This window comes from Lates calcarifer, linkage group LG14 (assembly GCF_001640805.2).
Source record: "Lates calcarifer isolate ASB-BC8 linkage group LG14, TLL_Latcal_v3, whole genome shotgun sequence".
NCBI classification, from domain to species: Eukaryota; Metazoa; Chordata; class Actinopteri; family Centropomidae; genus Lates; species Lates calcarifer.
The window spans coordinates 8,608,363-8,626,543 of record NC_066846.1 but is presented as its reverse complement, the minus strand read 5'-3'; the positions used below and the strand labels follow the sequence as shown (position 1 = coordinate 8,626,543).

General features: G+C 41.1%; 3 protein-coding genes across 4 annotated transcripts; 1 reads left to right on the top strand and 2 right to left on the bottom strand.

Moving 5' to 3' along the window:
- The first annotated feature begins 736 nt into the window (after positions 1-736).
- pcolceb (procollagen C-endopeptidase enhancer b) lies at positions 737-9,067 on the top strand. Its single transcript, XM_018696472.2, has 9 exons — positions 737-893; positions 2,168-2,276; positions 4,514-4,772; positions 5,125-5,249; positions 6,160-6,296; positions 6,399-6,997; positions 7,105-7,185; positions 7,754-7,924; positions 8,694-9,067. The coding sequence occupies exons 1-9, from the start codon at positions 808-810 to the stop codon at positions 8,822-8,824; spliced, it is 1,698 nt and encodes a 565-aa protein (XP_018551988.1). The 5' UTR covers positions 737-807; the 3' UTR covers positions 8,825-9,067.
- A 1,657-nt stretch (positions 9,068-10,724) lies between these two features.
- Positions 10,725-13,612, bottom strand: LOC127143256 (transmembrane protein 272). 2 transcript variants are annotated; one of them, XM_051075579.1, is made up of 5 exons: positions 12,572-13,612; positions 12,124-12,209; positions 11,937-11,987; positions 11,639-11,830; positions 10,725-11,119 (listed from the first exon to the last, which is right to left on the bottom strand). In XM_051075579.1, the coding sequence occupies exons 2-5, from the start codon at positions 12,185-12,187 to the stop codon at positions 10,905-10,907; spliced, it is 522 nt and encodes a 173-aa protein (XP_050931536.1). In that variant the 5' UTR covers positions 12,188-12,209; positions 12,572-13,612; the 3' UTR covers positions 10,725-10,904. The 2 variants fall into 2 exon arrangements, with proteins under 2 accessions (XP_050931536.1, XP_050931538.1); XM_051075581.1 differs by having other exon boundaries at positions 12,605-13,612.
- A 141-nt stretch (positions 13,613-13,753) lies between these two features.
- On the bottom strand, positions 13,754-18,004 carry LOC127143255 (transmembrane protein 272). Its single transcript, XM_051075578.1, has 5 exons — positions 17,898-18,004; positions 15,997-16,084; positions 15,858-15,908; positions 15,534-15,740; positions 13,754-14,228 (listed from the first exon to the last, which is right to left on the bottom strand). The coding sequence occupies exons 2-5, from the start codon at positions 16,058-16,060 to the stop codon at positions 13,918-13,920; spliced, it is 633 nt and encodes a 210-aa protein (XP_050931535.1). The 5' UTR covers positions 16,061-16,084; positions 17,898-18,004; the 3' UTR covers positions 13,754-13,917.
- Positions 18,005-18,181: the final 177 nt, after the last annotated feature.

Genomic DNA, 18,181 nt, shown 5'->3' with positions numbered 1-18,181 from the left:
CTCATCTTTTTCCTCTCGTCTCTGTACATTTATAAAGCCCTAGGGTACATGTAGTTTTTTTTTTATTGCTAAGCTGAAACTTGTTCAACATTGTGAAAATTTGTGTTGCCTCAGCTGAATTACTAACAGCTGTGTGTTCACGGGGTGTATCCTCTGGAACCTTGATGTCTCGAATATTATGCTAGTCCATCTAGCAGATGTTGGGACAACTTTGACCTGTTGGTGCCGCTTAAGGAAGAGAGATCCATCCTCTGGGAACCATGAATATCCACTAAATTTCAGTCCATCCAGTATTTGTTGAGATATTGTCGAGCCAACACTTCCAAACATAGACAACTTGCTAGCTAGCAGTGGCTAACAAAACCCTGGCTTGTAGCTTATTGCTGGTGCAGTGAAGTCATTACATAATGTACACACTCTGCGTCTGTCAGCACACACACCTGTAGAAACACACACTTTCCATATATTCCATTACTCTACCTGTTGAACAGCAACACACATAAGCAGCACTCTGTGCTCTGAGCTGTATATACATTATGTTTGGCCCTGAGTTTGTGTACAGTGTAATTAATGTTTTCCCTGTTCACCTGCGTCAAACAACCCTCTGCCCCCTCAATATCACATTCATCCACCTTTTCCTTTCTTCTCCTTCCCCTCCACCACCTTCTCACCCATCACATCCACTCCCCTTCTCTTCCTCCCTCCCCTCTCCAAACCTTACATTTTCTCCACGCCTCTACTTTTGCTTTTCCCCTCCTGCCTCCTCTTCTCCTCTCCCTTCTTTCTTAATCTGGGGAGGACAGCAGGATGGAGGACAGGGTGTGGACTGTGTGCCTTCTCGTCATTTTGACTCTGGGATGGACGGAGGCTCAGAGTCAGAGCAACTTCACCAGGTAAGAGCTGTGAGTTTGTGTGAGAGATTTTAGATCACATATCTTAAGGTATGGTCCCTCTTGTGCATCTGTTTTGTTTCCTACATGTGCACATGTGGCATGGCATTTCCACATCTGTCTATATCAGCCACTGTGTTTTTTCCTCTCCCGGTTACAGTATTATGATTACGCAAAATGCAGTAGAAATAGAAGGTTGCGGTGTTAGGAAGATGTGGTTGGCATCCTATAAACACACAGACAGGCGGGTGGACACAAAATGACAGCATACTGTAACTGATGTAGTGATTTAACTGGGCAAATGTGCAGTAGTTTGTCTTCATGTCTTGTGTTTTTAGTCAAAACTGGCAATAAATTCAGAGTTTTGAGCTCCAGTGCCACATTTCAAGGTTGTTGTTTTTTTGTTTTTTTTGACATGCTTACTGACCCCAGTGTGTGCAGTGAAACACTGAAAGGGCGATTTCCACACACACATACAGGGTGTTAATTGAACATGAGACAAACAAATGCCTGTGGGCTGTTCAAGCTCCAGAGGGTCAGAAGGGAGGGACTCCACCACTGGGATTTTTTGGCCTAAATGTGGCCTTACAGTACCACAGTAGACACAGGCATGCCTGAGGGACCATGATGGCTGATGATCCACAGAAACACAATCCTCACAATGTAAAAAGATGATTAATTGAGAAAAATGTACACAAAAACAGAATCAAGTTTGATCGCAAGGATAAAATGCAGTGACAGGTTTTAAAGAGGAGCCTAATGGATGGGATCTCAGGGCAGCCAACATTTAAATTAATGAGTGTGGGGCTGCAAAATTAAAAGTCGAGGCTGGCCCTGCTTTGATCTCTGTTTATCTGAGTGTGAAAGAGCGGGTGTGTGTCACCAAACTCCATGTGCGAGCAGGCTGTGCAGCATTTGAAAGTGCCTGTCTGCTGCAGTAAAGTATGTGTTATGTCTACTGACAACTTTCTTGTGGTGCAGTGTGTGGAGGAAGCTCACAGCACATATACTGTATACTGACGGCCTTCCTGGCTTGGTTTGACTAAGTTTTATGAAAAAAATAAAAACAGCTCATTGGGTACCTCCCCCGAACTCGGAGAACAGAGACAGACTGTGCCACTGTGGTTTTCAGCGTGTATGTAAACGTGTGTGCGTGTGCAGGTTTTTGCCTCAATACTCTTCAGTATAGCTGCATAGGGAAGCTGCATTTTCCTCTAGTGTAGCACGTCAAGTTAAAAGCTGAACTGCTGTCTCCTCCCCCTGCTCTCTCTTTCCAGGCCTGTCTTCCACTGTGGAGGCCACCTGGTCACAGACTCGGGCATCGTGGCCAGTGAAGGTTTCCCCAGCTACTACAAACCCAACAGTAAATGCACCTGGTACATCACTGTGAGTCATTTTAAAGTTACTGCTCCATTACGCTGAGCCCAAGATGATTGTGAACCAATGTGTCGTCACATGTCTCCAGTTTGAGTCAATAAAAACCTTGCATGACCATTGTCAACCTACACAGGTAGTTTGGCTGATTCTCAGTACTGTGTAGTCACAGACAGAGTACTGGTATATGGAGTCTGACTTCATGTAATTGCCATTATGGGTGAGCAGGGCCCTTTGAAAGGGGAAGGCTGTATCCAGGAATCAGTCCTTATATAATATATGGTGCACTATAATTATCCTGCACCGTTTTGAGTGTTTGAAGTCTCAGTGTGTAATTTATTCACTGCATCTCAAAATGTTTCCACAATGAAATGAAAAAAAAAAAAATTCACTAATCCTTTGGGGGGTGACAGGGTTCAGGAGAATGTTGTAGCTTAGAAACATTGTGTAGCAGCAGGACACAGAGACAAAACTTTGCTAACATTACCCACTGTTAGCTTCTGGTCACAACCAATTAAGGGTGTGGCAGCTAATCCCCTGATTGTACTGAGCTGAGCAGTGGTGCTTTGTATGGGCTGTGAGTTCAGTGTTTTGTTTGAACAGAGACACATGACACATTTCTTTCTTTGGAAGTTACATAATGCTGCTTTAAATAGGTGCACCATTTCCATTTGTGGGACTTTAGTGGGGTTTCCTGCTGGAAAACGGTTCAGTTGAACTGTTTAAACTTGTATTTATTAAAAGCAGAAAAATAAATAGGGATTAAAACAGTCAGTTTAAGAGATGCTGACATGGCAGTAAAGTGGGAAAATAATCTTATTCGACATTGTTTGATAGTATCACATATATTTGTTGCAACCAGTCACTGAAGTTGTATGATTGTAATGCTGTTACCCCCCTTTAAGTGACAGTCTCCGTTTCTTCTGGTACCAGAAAACTTGATTGTGCCAAAGTAACAAATCTGTTGGCAGGTGTCTATGCCACAAAGGTGGCATTTTGTCACCAAAAATTCCTCAAGAAGTTAAACTAGGGAGGGATGGGGAAAAGCCCCACAGCAGCCCCACAGCAGCCCCACAGCAGCCCCCACAGCAGCCCCACAGCAGCCCCACAGCAGCCCCACAGCAGCCCCACAGCAGCCCCACAGCAGCCCCACAGCAGCCCCACAGCAGCCCCACAGCAGCCCCACAGCAGCCCCACTCTCCCAAGACTATCCCTCAGTATCTGGCCTTTTATTATCTCTGGAACATACCATCTGCTCAGGTAACCACGGGGTAGGCTACACCAACACAAATCTTTCAAAGTGCACAGAGTAACAAAGAAAACATGAATTTAACATTCATGTCACTGCTGAAAATCATGACTTATTTGTACATACATACATGCATATTGATGCACAAACAAACTTTAAGTAAAGGTCATTTACTGCAGCACAGTTTTACCCCTTCTACCACAACTTGGCAGTGCCCTGTCACCCTCTGCTGAGAGGGCCTAATGATGCACACCTGATTTCACTTTAACTAATCAGGCAGCTCACTGGCACCAATGTTACAAGCAGAAAAACAAGTCTCTTTTTAAACCATTTTTACAGATTAACACATATTAAATAAGCTTTTATTTGGTTCTTTTTGTGACCTGACTGATAAATTAGAGGATTCATTCAAACATTGGACTCAAATAAACAGAAAACATGTTCATGTTAATGTCGGGAATAAAAAGAAATGGGAGGAGCCTTCCATATATTTTATGGCTCTACCATCAAACCAAATACACACCACATAATAGATACATAATATATAGATGTTTTGTGCATCCTTTTATACATATTAACCCCCAGAATCAGTCAGACATATCCAGTATCTTCTGAAAAGATATCCACTAGAATTTTAATTTGTGTGGGTTTGTGAGCTTAGGGAGTCTATAATCATTAAAAACTATCTTTACAATAATTCAACACTTCTTATGCAATTTGAGATGGTACACAGAGAAAAACCATTGTTTCGTGTTGCACCTTGAGAGGGCGGAGCCTTCTTGTAAAAAGAGATTACGTATGTTGCAAAAGGTAAGGTAACATTAACATTGGATCACAATCCACCAAATAATCTGTGGTCATGTGAGGATTAAACTACTTAAAAAAGGGAAATGTTTCTGATTTCTTTTAAAACACATCCAACAAATACATCACGTTTCCTCCTACACCTTCTTTCTCTTCGTATTTTCTCCTATAAAAATTCACCTGTCGCCTCCTTCAGGTCCCAGAGGGTCATGTGGTCATGCTGTCTTTCCGCCTCTTTGACATGGAGGCCGACCCCACCTGTCGGTACGACTACCTGGACGTCTACAACGGTCACACCCGCTTGGTGCAAAAGCTGGGCCGGTTCTGCGGCACGTTCAGGCCCGGCGCCCTCATCTCCACTTCCAACACCATGATGCTGGAGATGGTGTCGGACGACGCCACCGGGGGACGAGGCTTTCTGGCTTCCTTCGCCGCAGGGAAGCCACATGTGGAAGGTGTGGACATGTAATCCAACAAAGAAAGAAAGACACATACAGACCATAATGAACCACTGAGGCTTCAGCTACATACTTTTGTCTTTTTTTCTAGCTGTAAATGGCAGCACTTTTGGGTGTTTCAGCTGGTGCTCCTACATATTTTTATTGTCTGGTGAAAATAAGATTTGTTTGTGCTCAGAAGGGCTTACACGAATCCTCCCTGGGATAAACAAATCACTTCCATCTGTCAGGTTTAACAAAGCAACTGAAAATTACATTATCAAGAGACAATAAGACTTCCTTCCCTTATTTGAAGGAGGTTGAGGTCTGGTATATGAGTATTTAATTTCCTCTTTTTGTTCCCCCACAGAGAATCAGTTCTGTGGAGGACGGCTGACCAAAGAGCAGGGCTCTGTCAGGACGCCCAACTGGCCCAACTCTAATTACCCAGCAGGCATCAGCTGCTCCTGGCACATCTCTGTAGAGCCGAACAACGTAAGCCGATAATGTTACATTTTGTGTTTCATGCTTGTCTTGTGCCTAAGACATTCCCTTTTTAGGATGTAGTGAGCATCGCATCAGAGTTTCTATATAATTAAGGTTCATGGTCACGCATTATGAAGTATAAAAATCGTTGGCAGACTTTTTGTACATAAATTGGATGATAAATTTTGGTTCCAACTTCATGTCAGTACTGTGATTTGATTGGCCCAGTATCTTTGTGGGATGGCACATGGCCACTGTGATTTGTAACCCTAACCCTAACCCTAACCCTAGGTAGTGCTAAGGTTACACACTACTGTTGCCATCACCACAACTGGATCCATGAAACAGAGACAACTGATGCTAGCTAGACCCCCATCTTTGTATAATTTGGGATGAACACAACACAGAACGAAAACTAACAATAGTTTCAGAATCATTATAGTCTTTATTTCCTTGCATAAAAACTCACAAGAATTCAAATTTCAGTCTGACTTTAGGTTAAGGTAGGTGTGTTACATAAGGTGTGTTGGTGCTGGAGGGGAAAGAGGAATTAAAATAGTGGTGAAGGGGCCCGTCACAAGGAAATGTTCTACCTCAGGCCCTTAATGTAGTATGAGTGTGTATGTGTGTGTGTTTGTGTGTGTGACAGCGGCCCTGTGACGAAGTTCAAATGAAAGACTTCATTGAAGGCCCGCAGGCGTGTTCATGTGTGCCAAGAGATTGAACGTTAAGGAGAGAGGGAAGCAAGGGCAAGAGAGGGAGTAAATGCCCTTCTGTATTAAAGAAGTCAGGCCCTTCACCTCCTCCACCACCTCCACCTATGTCTGCACTGTACTGGCTTCATGAAAATTTGTTGTATGTAACAGCTCACGTTCTTCATTCCTCATCATAAATGTTTATGCTGCCACCTTTTTTCCAGGTGATTGAGGTGAAGTTTGAGAAGCTGGACTTAGAGCCGGACACGTACTGTCGCTACGACTATGTGGCGTTGTTTAATGGAGGAGAGAGGGACAACTCAAGAAGAATTGGAAAATTCTGTGGAGACAGGCCACCAGGGTGAGATGGTTGATAAGAGTGTGTAAAAAGGCAAAACATCTGTGAAATTCTTCTTCCTGTCCTTCCCTTCATTCACGCTCTACTTTTCTTATTCTTACACAGAACAATAGTGACCAATGGGAATGAGCTGCTTGTCCAGTTCGTCTCTGACCTCAGCATAACCTCAGATGGCTTCATGGCCCACTACTCCAGCGTGCCACGTGGGTCTCGAAGACCCACAGCTGGGGGAGATTTCATCTTCAGTCCTCAGACGACCTCCATGCCACAAAAAACACCAGTGAGGCCGAGCAAACCCACCAAACCACCCCCCAAACCTAAACCTACTCCCCAGCCTAAGCCCACGAAAAAAACACTGGTGAAGAAACCTCCAGTGCGCAAACCTACCAAGCCTGTAGTCAAGCCCACGGCTAAACCCAAACCAGCTAGACCCACACCTAAGGTACCTGTGAAGAAGCCCGCACCTAAACCTGGAGCTAAACCAACACCCAAACCTAAGTTTATCAAGCCAACGCTCAAACCAAGCATCAAGGCTAAACCCACACGTAAGCCTATAGTGAAGACCAAGCCCACCTCAAAACCTGCAGTCAAACCAGTAAAGCCAACTCCCAAGAGTGGAGTTAAACCAACAGTTAAACCTAAAGCGACACCTAAACCAGGACTAAGCAAGACAGTGACGAAGAAGCCCGTTGTGAGCAAGAAACGTGAGAGGAACTAATTGATTTTACAATTTCTAATCTGCTCTCTGTCTCTATGTGTTTACAGCATTTGTACGGTATTTGTGTTTATTATTTGTTTGTGTTTCCTACAGCTTTACCACTGAACCCACTGTGTACACAACCCTGTAAGAGGACAGGAACTCTCCAGTCCAGCTTCTGCCCTCATGACTTTGGTGAGCCACACAACATCACGTGCCCTATGGTCTTCACAAAACTTCCTCTAGATCTATTTTCACATCTCTACCTTTCCAAAATGTCACACGTTTCACCACTTTACTCTCATTTTCTCTCTGTGAAACATGCTTTTGTTGTGACTTCACATCAGCTTCCCTAGCGAAAAACAGATTTCTGATCATAATCACAAGGATCATGTTTAGCAAGACAACATGAGCATAACTGGAATGGTGCTGGTGCTGACTCTCATCCTGACCGCTTTGCACTCAGGCAGCAAAAGTGTCCCAGTGCGCACTGGAGGTCTTGGTCTGATGAAGCCAATAGAACCACATCATCTAAAAAGAGTAGCAACACAACTCAGATTCTCAAGCCAGACACCCTCCTCACCTCAGCTGCACCTTGAGATCCTCTCCATGAATATCGCAAACAGAATCAGAGACAAGGAGAGTCTAACACCCACTGAAAACATGTTTGACTTTGTACCAAGGATGCAGACAGTGAAGTCTAAACACAATCCCTTTTGTAATTTGCAAAAGTATTAATAGTAGTAACTGGTCTCTCTTTCAGTGATTACGGGTAAGGTCACATCTCTTACTGCTGGTCAGGGGGGCTCAGCAACAATCGAGGTGTCCCTGATCAAGGCCTACAAGTTAGGACGCCTCAATATCACCAAATCAGGACCCATCATGTCAGTCACACTGACCTCCACCTGCAAGAGGTGCCCTGGGATAACCAAAGGTACAATACAACACTGTGTATTCGCAGTATTTGTCTTGCTCTGCTTCACACACATATTTACATACAGCATTACAAGGGCTAGGTGTCAAGCATGTATACATTTTGAGTACAAAATGAAATGTGTCAGGTGTTTAAATGCTTCTTTAGATTCTTAAGTCATAAGTCAGGAAATTTGATTTTATTGAGGCCAACTTTTTACAGTTGCTTGTGTAAAGACAATATGAAACAAAACTCAGAGGTGTGGCATGTTTTGTTAAATTGTTTTTTAATGAGCTCTGATATACAAAAACTTAGACCTCTGCCATTAATACTCCAAATCTTACAGAAGAAACAGACTGCTACATACCATTAAATATTTGAACTAAATGTTGATCACAAATAATATATATCAGACACATAGAAAAAAATAACAGGATCTCTTGGCCTTTTCAGTGATTCAGTGAATTAACTGAATACAGGATACAAAGACAGGAAGAGAACAAACTCTCAGTGTATGCAGACGATTTGATTCTTTTTTTAACCAATGTCCCAGTCTTTAAAGGCAGTAATGTAGGCAATAAACTAATAGGTGTCTTATACAAATTGAATATGGGATGCAATTATCAATTTGTGTGGTTCCTTTTGGAAGTGACTATTAATAAATTAACAATAACTATTACATTGGTTTTCAGTACCATACATCTTCATACAATATTTGGTCTTGTGATCCCTCCACCTCCTCTGTACAACCTGATATTTCACTTTATTTTCTGCTCTGTCTCTTGTTTAGGCATGAATTACGTGTTGATGGGAAAAGTTGATCAACAGGGCAACGGCCTCCTCAGCCCCTCCAGCTTCACTCTCCTCTACAAGCCCATCCATGCCAAAGCACTGGCCAGCCTTTCACGCAAATCATGCTGACGTCACAGCTCAATCCAGCAATCACATTAACAGCCCTGGCTATCTCTCTAATAACATGTAACTTTACATAAGGACTGAAAATATTATTAGTAATATGCAAATGTAAGTTTTATATGATAGAATACAGAATATTAAGCAACATTAAGTATCACATTTTGTATTTTGTATGTAAATTATATGATTTCTGTGTTAAAAGATGAACATCAATAAACCATGTGATGCTGGTGGTTGGGGTGATTTTGACATCTGACATCCATTATTTTTTTATGGTAAAATATCACATGATCCACTCAAAGTATAATATAACTCAGACAGACATGAAAACACAGATGTATATTCTTATGTTTATGGTCATTAATTCCACAACCACTCACCATCATTCATCTAATGTTATTTATCCCTGCAAGAGTTGTTGTGTGTCATCATCATCAGGGTGTTGTTGTCTACAACAGCACCAGGACAGAGGATCACACCTAATAAGATGTAGGTCAAGTTGGTAGTCCAAAAAGCAAACAAGTAGAGTGTCTTGTTGCAGTAGGGACCAACTTGTGTTGAGCTAAATTAAATTTTAAAAAAATTTAACTTCTAAAAAATTTAACTTCTTGAACCAAACCACTTTTGGTTGATTAATTACTTAGTCATTTTTAAAAGAATCCAAATGCCTAAACATCAAACTTTTCTTCTCTTATTGACAAATTCCTCTTTCTCCGCACTCTGTCTATCTTATCTTCCTGTCTTTTTTAGTAGTAATTATGGGTAATGTTACAGGTCAACAATTAAGATGTCCTTCATTTGACCAGTTTGAGACGACTTCAGCTTTTAACATGGTGCATTATCCTGCTGGAAGTAGCCATTAAAAGATGATAAACTGTGACCATAAAGGGATGCACAGCAACAACAACAACAACACCACAAACTATTGTGGCATTAAACACTGATTGGTGTTAAAGAGAGGTTGAATCTGAATTACCGTAGCCTCTCTGTCAGCTCCAGTCTGGCCATTCTCCTCTGACCTCTCTCATCAACAAGGCGTTTCTGTCTACAGAACAGCTGCTCACTGGATGGTTTTTGTTTTTGCACCAGTCTGGGTAAAATCCCAGGAGATCAGCAGTTTCAGAAATACTCAAACCAGCCTGTCTAGCACCAACAATCATACCACAGTCAAAGTCACTGAGATCACATTTTTTCACCAATCTGATGTTTGATGTGAACATTAAAAAGCTCCTCACCTCTATCTGCAGGATTTTGTCCACTGCACTGCTGCCACATGATTGAATAATCACATAAATAAGCAGGTGCACAGCTGTTCCTAATAAAGTGCTTGGTGAGTGCATATACGGGGTGACTAATGGGGGAATGAGGACCAGGTGGGCATGGGACTCAAGAAGCTGGAGCTGAAGTGAAAACACTGAGGACAACTACTGGACAGGTGGAGAATTACAGGCTTTTCAACCAGAAGAGAGGTAAATCAGTCCTGCTTAAGAAATGGACTGATGTGAGTGACAACAACATCAACAACAGTGCAAATGAACAGGTACAGTGTCCTGTTGCGGTAAGGTTCCACATCTGCTACAGTCTTATTGTGGGCTGCATCATACATCAGTAAAAAAAAACTGCAATTTATCCCAACATCTTAATGCAAAATGCTTTTTGTGCTAATAAATATGCTTAGAAATTATTTTCTATGTGAAGTAGCATGTATCCTGTGACATAGTTGCTTTGTAACAGAAAAAATCAGTGCTGGACCAGTTGAATCTATATATATATATATATTAATTCTTTTATTATGAATTTGCTCATGTAATTAAGGACAGTTGAATTTAAATTCATTTTATTTAAGCATAGTTTTTGTGTGGCTGCTTGTATTAAAATGCTGACACAGTGGAATGACATGTTTTGTTGAGAAAGACGAGGTTGTAGAAAAATAAACAGGTATTGATTGGTATTTGACCTTAAACTAAGGAACTGAATTGGCACCAGCAATAACAAATCCATAACATACTTGCCCTTAAACATGATGCTGATCCTTGAGGTGATATAAAGGATCTCAGTATTTTTCATAAAAATCTGATGACACACTCTAGGTAGAATCAGGCGTGTGAGCAGAACAGCACAAGCAACAAGCACAGAACATAGGGCAACAAATGGATAGAACGATGAAACCTAGAAGTAGGATATAGAAAATGGTGGTGGACCAGAAGGCAAACAGGTAGAGTGTCTTGTTGCAGTAGGTGTCCATGCCAGTCAGTGTTTCATTGTAGCTCGGTTCATAGATGGAGTAGATCCACACATTCCCTTAAGAAAAAGAAGAAGAAAATGTGTACTTTTTACAGAAGTAAACTGATTTCCTGTTGTGTAATGGTCAAGTAAAGTTTCCACTTGGCTTCACAGTTAATAATTGTGTAGGTAAGTATTGCAGTGCATTTATTATCCATAGGACTTTGTTAAGTCTTAGTTCTCCTTAAACCTGTGTGAATTTATTTTTTTTTGGCCACTAGGGGGCAGCTCATGATTACCTAACTTTACACACGTGTATTTATTTAAAGCTGCATTCTTTTGTTGTTGTTGTTTTGGCCACATGCGTTCATCAGGCTGCAAGAATTTAAATCTTAGCAAACACCAAAAGCTTTGCACATAAGCTTTGATTCTCCTACAACTCCTGAGAAAAATATCTGTGTCCTCTGGATGCTGGACACCAACTTTGTCTTTGCAGTTTGACTGAGTCTAATAAATATAACAAGGGCTACAAAGGGCTACAAAGCTTTGAAGAGACTGGGGATTTGTTGTGTCTATCACTCCAGTCTTTTAGCTTACCAGTGATGAACCAGCAGGAGAGGAAGATGAGGTAGAGGAACAAGAAGCAGCCCCAGGCCTCTCTGTATTTAATGACACAAGGGAAGCATGGCATGGTGGGGAGCCAATTCAGCACTAGGCAGATGACTCCCATTACTATCAAATAGATGGGGATGTAGGGCTGCCTTGGGCAGTCATGTAGGTACATCGCTCCTGTTTGACACATGGACAAATAATGCAATTCAAAATTACATTGTCTGATAACTTGCCAGTCGGAGTATAAATCTTCTGAATGCATTAGGTGTCACCAGTCACTTACCTATTATGAGTTGAGCAATGGGCAAAACCAACATAATGACCTGGGAACATGCTGAGGGAAGACAGATATGACAGACAGAATTTTATTTTAATTCCCTGAAACCTGTGGCAGCTGTAGATGTTGTGAGGTATATATGTTTATCTGAGAAGACAAATGTAATTGAGTTCTGCACATCACTGTCTCTCACCAATTGTTTCTTTTGGAGGTTTAGGAGGTTTGGGGATGCGTTCAAATACGGCACTCTCTGACATTGTTACTAACGATAAATCCAACCTACAGAGGGTCAACAGACAGATACATCAGTCATCTACACCACAGCAAAATCCAGTCTGTACACTCCAGATGCCAGAGGGACAACACTTCACAAAAAGTGCTTTTCATTTAAAATATAGTTGTGGAATAGCAGCACTGAAGAACATACTGTAGCCTACATCAGTTAAAGTCAAAAGTGATTTTTAACAGCAAGAACAGGGACATAAACATATTTACCAAACAAGTTCAAAGATTTTGAAAATCCCTCCAGCAGAAACAGATAGAGTACCAAACTATTACCAAACAGTTTTCTGTGTTTGTTAAAATGATACATAAAATTACAAATATAAATAGTATAACTTCTGATATAGGTCATGTTGTACCTGTCTGTGTGTGAGCGTTCGTCTTCAGTGTACCTGCTCCCTGATCACTTGAAGAGAGAGTGAAAGGATTTTGCAGAGCCAATTGTTATGTACTTACATCCATAAGATAATCTTTTCTCTTAAGAGCAGTGTCTGGAGAATCATGTCCACACATTGTTCATCAGCTTCAAAATGGTTTAAAAACAATTTCACACCCACACACGGTATGTGTGGGTGTGAACTTCCTGGTAGCAACATGATGTTTGTATGATAAGTGTCTGGTGATAAAAAGTCAAAACATCCTTTCAACTTGAATAGTTCAGCTTTAGTGCATTAGAGAGACATGAGACACTGATTAAGATTTTTCATTAACTCAACAATCGTGAAAGATATTTGCGGTTTCCACAGTTTTTCAGTTTAGACTAAATTATTTATGACAGCACTAATATATATTTGTATAAGTCAACAGTGTCAGATGTGTTGGCCAGCACTGTATCTAGCCTGCCTCCTGTTCACTGTGTGACAATGGCTTTCATTGCTATGCAGATGACACCCGATAAAACATGGTACCACTGATGTTTCTTGTGCTATGTCCTGCCTTGTTGAAATAAAAAAAGAATGTCTAAATATTTCCTACAGTTGCTCCAAAGCAGAAGTGATTATGAAAATATCAACTTATCACAACAGGTGACTGAGCTTTTGCCATTAGAGGCCCTCAGTTGTGAACCTCCCTGTCTACAGATCTCAGGCAGGCAAACTCAGTGTCCTCTTATAAGTATCTTCTTAACTGTTGGTATTTATTTATTTGAAGTAACTTCACTATGTTTTATACAGTGGTTAAATGACATTAACTATGGATAAACATGAGTATTAAAGTAAAATACTAATAACTACAAGGCGAAATTAATTCACACAGAACATTTTATCATTTCATCCTGTACTCTATATATAAAGGTTGAGCCCAATTTCTGGCTCAACAAATACATCTCATTTTATCTTTAAGAAAGTCAGTTAGAGATTCAAATACATCTGCAGAGATAGAAAAGGCTCAGCAATGACAGTATTATGCATTAATTATAACAACATTATTTATAATCTGTGTTAAAATCTGTGTCATCTTAATGTATGTATCTATTGGGGCTGCAAGGAGGAGGGCTGTGCCACTACAATATGAGATAAATGTTAAAATGAGACATGTTAGTCTTGTGTTGCAAATTATGTATTTAATAAAGAAAGATCACTCTACTGTGCTTTCCATATGCTTAAGTCTAAACCGTGCTGTGTTTTCTTCCCCATAACTTTTACAGTATATTTCAGATTTGTTAACGTACAATAGAAAAGTGCAACTCATTCAACAAACACTTGCATCAAGCCTGGGTCCAGAGAACAGCTAACAGCTTCAGCAGCAAACGCGATGTGAGCAGTGGCAACGAGAACCTGTCTGCCTCGCTTTTGTCTGAGGAAGTCCCTAGACGTTGTCGTCCGGGGTCGGCTCGGCCACACAGAAAGAAGCAGAAGAGAACGCAGCAGCCGCCTACCAGGAACAGACCCAAGAGGATGTAGACCAGAGTGGTGGTCCAGAAGGCAAACAAGTAGACCGTTCTATTGCAGTAAGAGTCCACAGTCGTTGTGTTCTTGTTGTAGTTGGGCTCGTAAATAGAGTAGATCCACACATTACCTAGGAAAAAAAGAGACCAACAGGCTTTATAGGTTTTGACACAACAACCTTGCAATTTCCCTACAGACATCACACTAGAGGTTACTTTTTAGTCACTAACATATGTTGAGTCCAAACAGAATCTATCAACCAGTTTGTGTGTAGCTGTCTGATTGTGAGAAGGTGTGGTGTGTTATTATTGGGTGTTAAGGGAGACATGAGGGTGACATCTAGTGGCCGATATGTGTTACTACAGCATGTTGATTCTCTAACTCGTGCACTTTAATGGAAGGAGTGAGGCAAATTGCAGCCTGGAGAGCATCCAAATGGGAGAATATTATGTTTGAGATAATACCCACTTTAATGAAATAATGGACAAGGTGGAGACGAAGAGTAGCTTCCATTATCAGGCCATTATTTTCTTTCATTAGGATACCTTGTAGTGCATTACTACACTTAAACCAAGGCCACTTGTCAAAGAAACTGGAATTACCACATGGAGGTTGTTTGCCTCCACCAGCCAGTCATGTTGCAGGAAATATGGTCACAATCTCCCCTCTGTTTCTGAGTTATGGTGTTGAATAATGGCTAGGAGAGTGTATTTGCAGAACATTATGATGTGAGGTGAAGCTGACCTTTGGATATAAAATATCATTGCTTCATTATTTTATCCTCTTAAGACATTTGTGTGAAACTTTGTCATAATTAGTGCCTGAATTCTTTACTGACAAAAAATGTGTTTTGTGAGGTCACAGAGACTTCAACCTTTGACCCTTAACCACCAAAGTCTGATCAGCTTATCCTTAACTCCAGATGAATGTGTGTGCTAAATTTTATAAATTTCCCTCCATGCATTCCTGAGATATTACGTTCATGAGAATGGGACAGATGGATGGACAACTCAAAAAAAAATAAAATAAAACCTCCAGCCATGGCCTGTAGCCTCAGTTTTGTTGCTATGGTTACCTGCAGTTTGACACACTCAGTTCCTGTTTATTAGGTCCACCTAGGTGAAACTAATCCAGTCTAATACAATAAATCCTGCCTTCATTAGGGTTATAATGTTCAGCTTATGGTTATTCTGGAGGCTGCAGTTTGTGGTGCCGTTGAACTATATTGCATCACCCTGACAAGTGTTAATATTTAATCTCACTGGTGTAAATTCAGAATGGTGGTTTATCTTTTGACCACAGCTGTGTTGGAGATATACCAAAACACAACTCAAACAGACACCTTCCAACCAGAAGCACATATTTCCCTGGTCAAACACCACGCTATCACCTTGTTTCCCGACTCATTCGCCTCCTGAGCGCCATTCAAACTCACCAGCGATGAACCAGCAGAAGAGGAAGAAAGATGTCAGCGAGTTCCAGACCGTGCAGACTTGACTGAGCGGGTTGGAGGTGCCATCTTTGGGCTCCTGAGCGCAGGGCAGGCAGGAGAGCAGCGCCAGCACCAGGCCAAACGTTCCCACTACTATCAAGTAGATGGGGACGTAGCGCTGCCGCGGACAGTCATGTAAATACACCGACCCTGTTGGACACATGGGCGACAACAGGAGATCAGACAGTCCACATTTTCATTTTTGTCTCAAGTCATAACTCGGTGAAACCAGTGCTTGAATGCTTGAACATGCATAAACTCACTCACCAATTGCAATCTGAGCAATAGGCATTATGCAAAGAAACAACTTTGAACATCCTGAAAGAAGAAAAAAAAAAACAGATTTCATTGAAAACAGAGACACTTTTATGAACCTCATCTAAGGCACAAGACCATCAGATTTCACCTAGTATCGGCCCTGGGGGCTGAGGAGGGCTGCGGATGTGTCGAATGAGACCAGTGTTTGACATCCTAACAGTAATGAGGGCTCAGACCTGCAGAGGAAGATAAATAACTCAGAATGAAGTTAAATTTGCAGCTGGCAGTGACAGAGTGAAGAGCAGACAAAGGTTTTAAAGTATGTAAACACAAGAACAAGTTTTACCACCCATCGTTCTCTCACTAATTCACCTGCAACATCTTTAAATAGCAAGTTAAGCAAAAGTAAAAACAAATAAATTAAATAAGTTGCATTTTCTAGAGGAAGAATGATATTCAGATGATCTTTTTATCAGTCAATCAATAATTATTCAACTATTTGATAACAATTGTTTCAGTCATATTTCAAGCAAAAATACAAACATTGTGCCTCAAACATCAGGATCTGCTGCTTTCATTCGTCATACAGAATATTACAGTAAACTGAATATATTGGTTGAGATGTCATGACAGAGGAGCAGTCTGATTAATTAAGGCAATAAGCAGAAATAGTTATTAGTTGCCTTCATAATCGCAATAAACTTTTGAATAAATCTCTCTGGACATTCTGCTGCTCATGTGTTTGAGATTTGTTGTTCACAGTAAAATGTTTCATGGCAGAAAATAATACAGTAAGTGTTTGATAAAGATTCAGCGCAGTGTGGAAAAAAAACAAAAAACCAGAACCAAACTAGATCTAGCTCTAGATTTTAATTTTACTCTTCACCACATCTGCCACAATCTGTTGGTTGGTTTTAAGTGAAGCTTTTGCCAGAAGATTTTAACAAAAATACATATATCAAAATATCCATGTAAGTGCAGGTGCTTTGATTGTTTTGTGACCAGTGTTTTAAAGCGGTAGTTCAGAAATTTATGTCACTTCCATAAAGTTAGGGAACTCACAAGAGGCTGGTTTGACAAGAAGGACCTGATATCCTGACTTTCAGTCCCTGGTATGAACCAAGCATCCAAACAATGGCTCTTAAACGCCCTTTACTTTCTTTCTTTCAGTTTGTTATGAAGGCTGTCTGTTAAAAAGTTTAATTTGTTTTGTCAACAGCTCACAGCAGATGATGTACAGCTGTTTTTACAGGCTGAGTAGTTCTAACTGTGACAAGTAAACTGAGCTTAATGTGTAAAACCGGTGGAGTACCCCTGTGGGTTATTGGTGAAATTACACATGGAGTCATCTTTGAATTGAAATGTATTTTTTTTAACATAAACTGAAGACATGGTGGGTTACAGACATGTGGCTGCTCATTAGACTCATTAAATCATGTGTCAGGTTTTACAGTAAATTTAATCCAGTTCTCGTGCAACTCTTATTTATGAGGCCTTGGGTACTTTAACTAACACAGTGCGGAATCAGGACAGAACCTAGGTTTACCTGACCTACTCCTTAAATTAGCGCAAAGAGGTTTGACTACATTCTCTTGAAAGCCAGTCTGGCCAATATAACAGGAACAGCGACAGGACACAACCTGTGCGCTTCAGAAGACAAGAGATGAGAGATGCTTCAACATGGACTCGTTTTGTAACGTTTTTAAATGACTCTGACACAAAGTTAACAAGAAGTTCAAGACATAAACACTTACAACAGGTAAATATACACCTGCTCACACCTGTCCACTAAGAAAAGTAAAGTAAATCGCACTAAAACACGTTCAGCTTGAGTAAAAGATGAGTCACACGCCAAACAAACATTGTCAAGCCTGAACAGATAACGTTAAACCCTTATTATTAAGTTTGCTTAAGCTCCTCCGCCGCCGCGCCCCGGTAACACACCGACAGAAAGTCAACTTCGCCGGGTGTCGTCTACAAATACAACGTGCGAAAGTAGCAATTTAATTCCTGAACTCTCTCCATGTCTTGTTTTTCTCCAACACTTACCTCCTTCTGTCACTCTCTGGTTGCAATCTTTGCTCTTGGCCGCCGCGCCCAGTAGGATGCCAAGCCTCCACCTCTCGGGAGCGCGCATGCACAGGGAGGGGAGGCGTCCACGCGCTCAGTTGGTTGTAAAGGTAAGTCGTGATATAAAATGGAAATGTGTCCATCTCCTGTTCAAGAAAATGACATTAACAGGGATTAGTCCACGTGCACCAAAGGTCACATTTATAATAATGTTTTTTTATGTTTAGAGTTGTGATTCCCAATCTGGGGGTCGTGACCCTCAA

Bases quoted from the DNA above. Each gene is read 5' to 3' on its own strand.
- pcolceb (XM_018696472.2), top strand. From the start codon at position 808: ATGGAGGACAGGGTGTGGACTGTGTGCCTTCTCGTCATTTTGACTCTG. The intron at 2,277-4,513 runs GTGAGTCATTTT...CGCCTCCTTCAG, and splicing joins AATGCACCTGGTACATCACT to GTCCCAGAGGGTCATGTGGT. The intron at 7,925-8,693 runs GTACAATACAAC...TCTCTTGTTTAG, and splicing joins GTGCCCTGGGATAACCAAAG to GCATGAATTACGTGTTGATG.
- LOC127143256 (XM_051075579.1), bottom strand. From the start codon at position 12,187: ATGTCAGAGAGTGCCGTATTTGAACGCATCCCCAAACCTCCTAAACCT. The intron at 11,988-12,123 runs GTGAGAGACAGT...GTCTTCCCTCAG, and splicing joins ACCTCCAAAAGAAACAATTG to CATGTTCCCAGGTCATTATG. The intron at 11,120-11,638 runs GTAAGCTAAAAG...CTTTTTCTTAAG, and splicing joins CTCCTGCTGGTTCATCACTG to GGAATGTGTGGATCTACTCC.
- LOC127143255 (XM_051075578.1), bottom strand. From the start codon at position 16,060: ATGTCAAACACTGGTCTCATTCGACACATCCGCAGCCCTCCTCAGCCC. The intron at 15,741-15,857 runs GTGAGTGAGTTT...TGTGTCCAACAG, and splicing joins TATTGCTCAGATTGCAATTG to GGTCGGTGTATTTACATGAC. The intron at 14,229-15,533 runs GTGAGTTTGAAT...TTTTTTTCCTAG, and splicing joins CTTCTGCTGGTTCATCGCTG to GTAATGTGTGGATCTACTCT.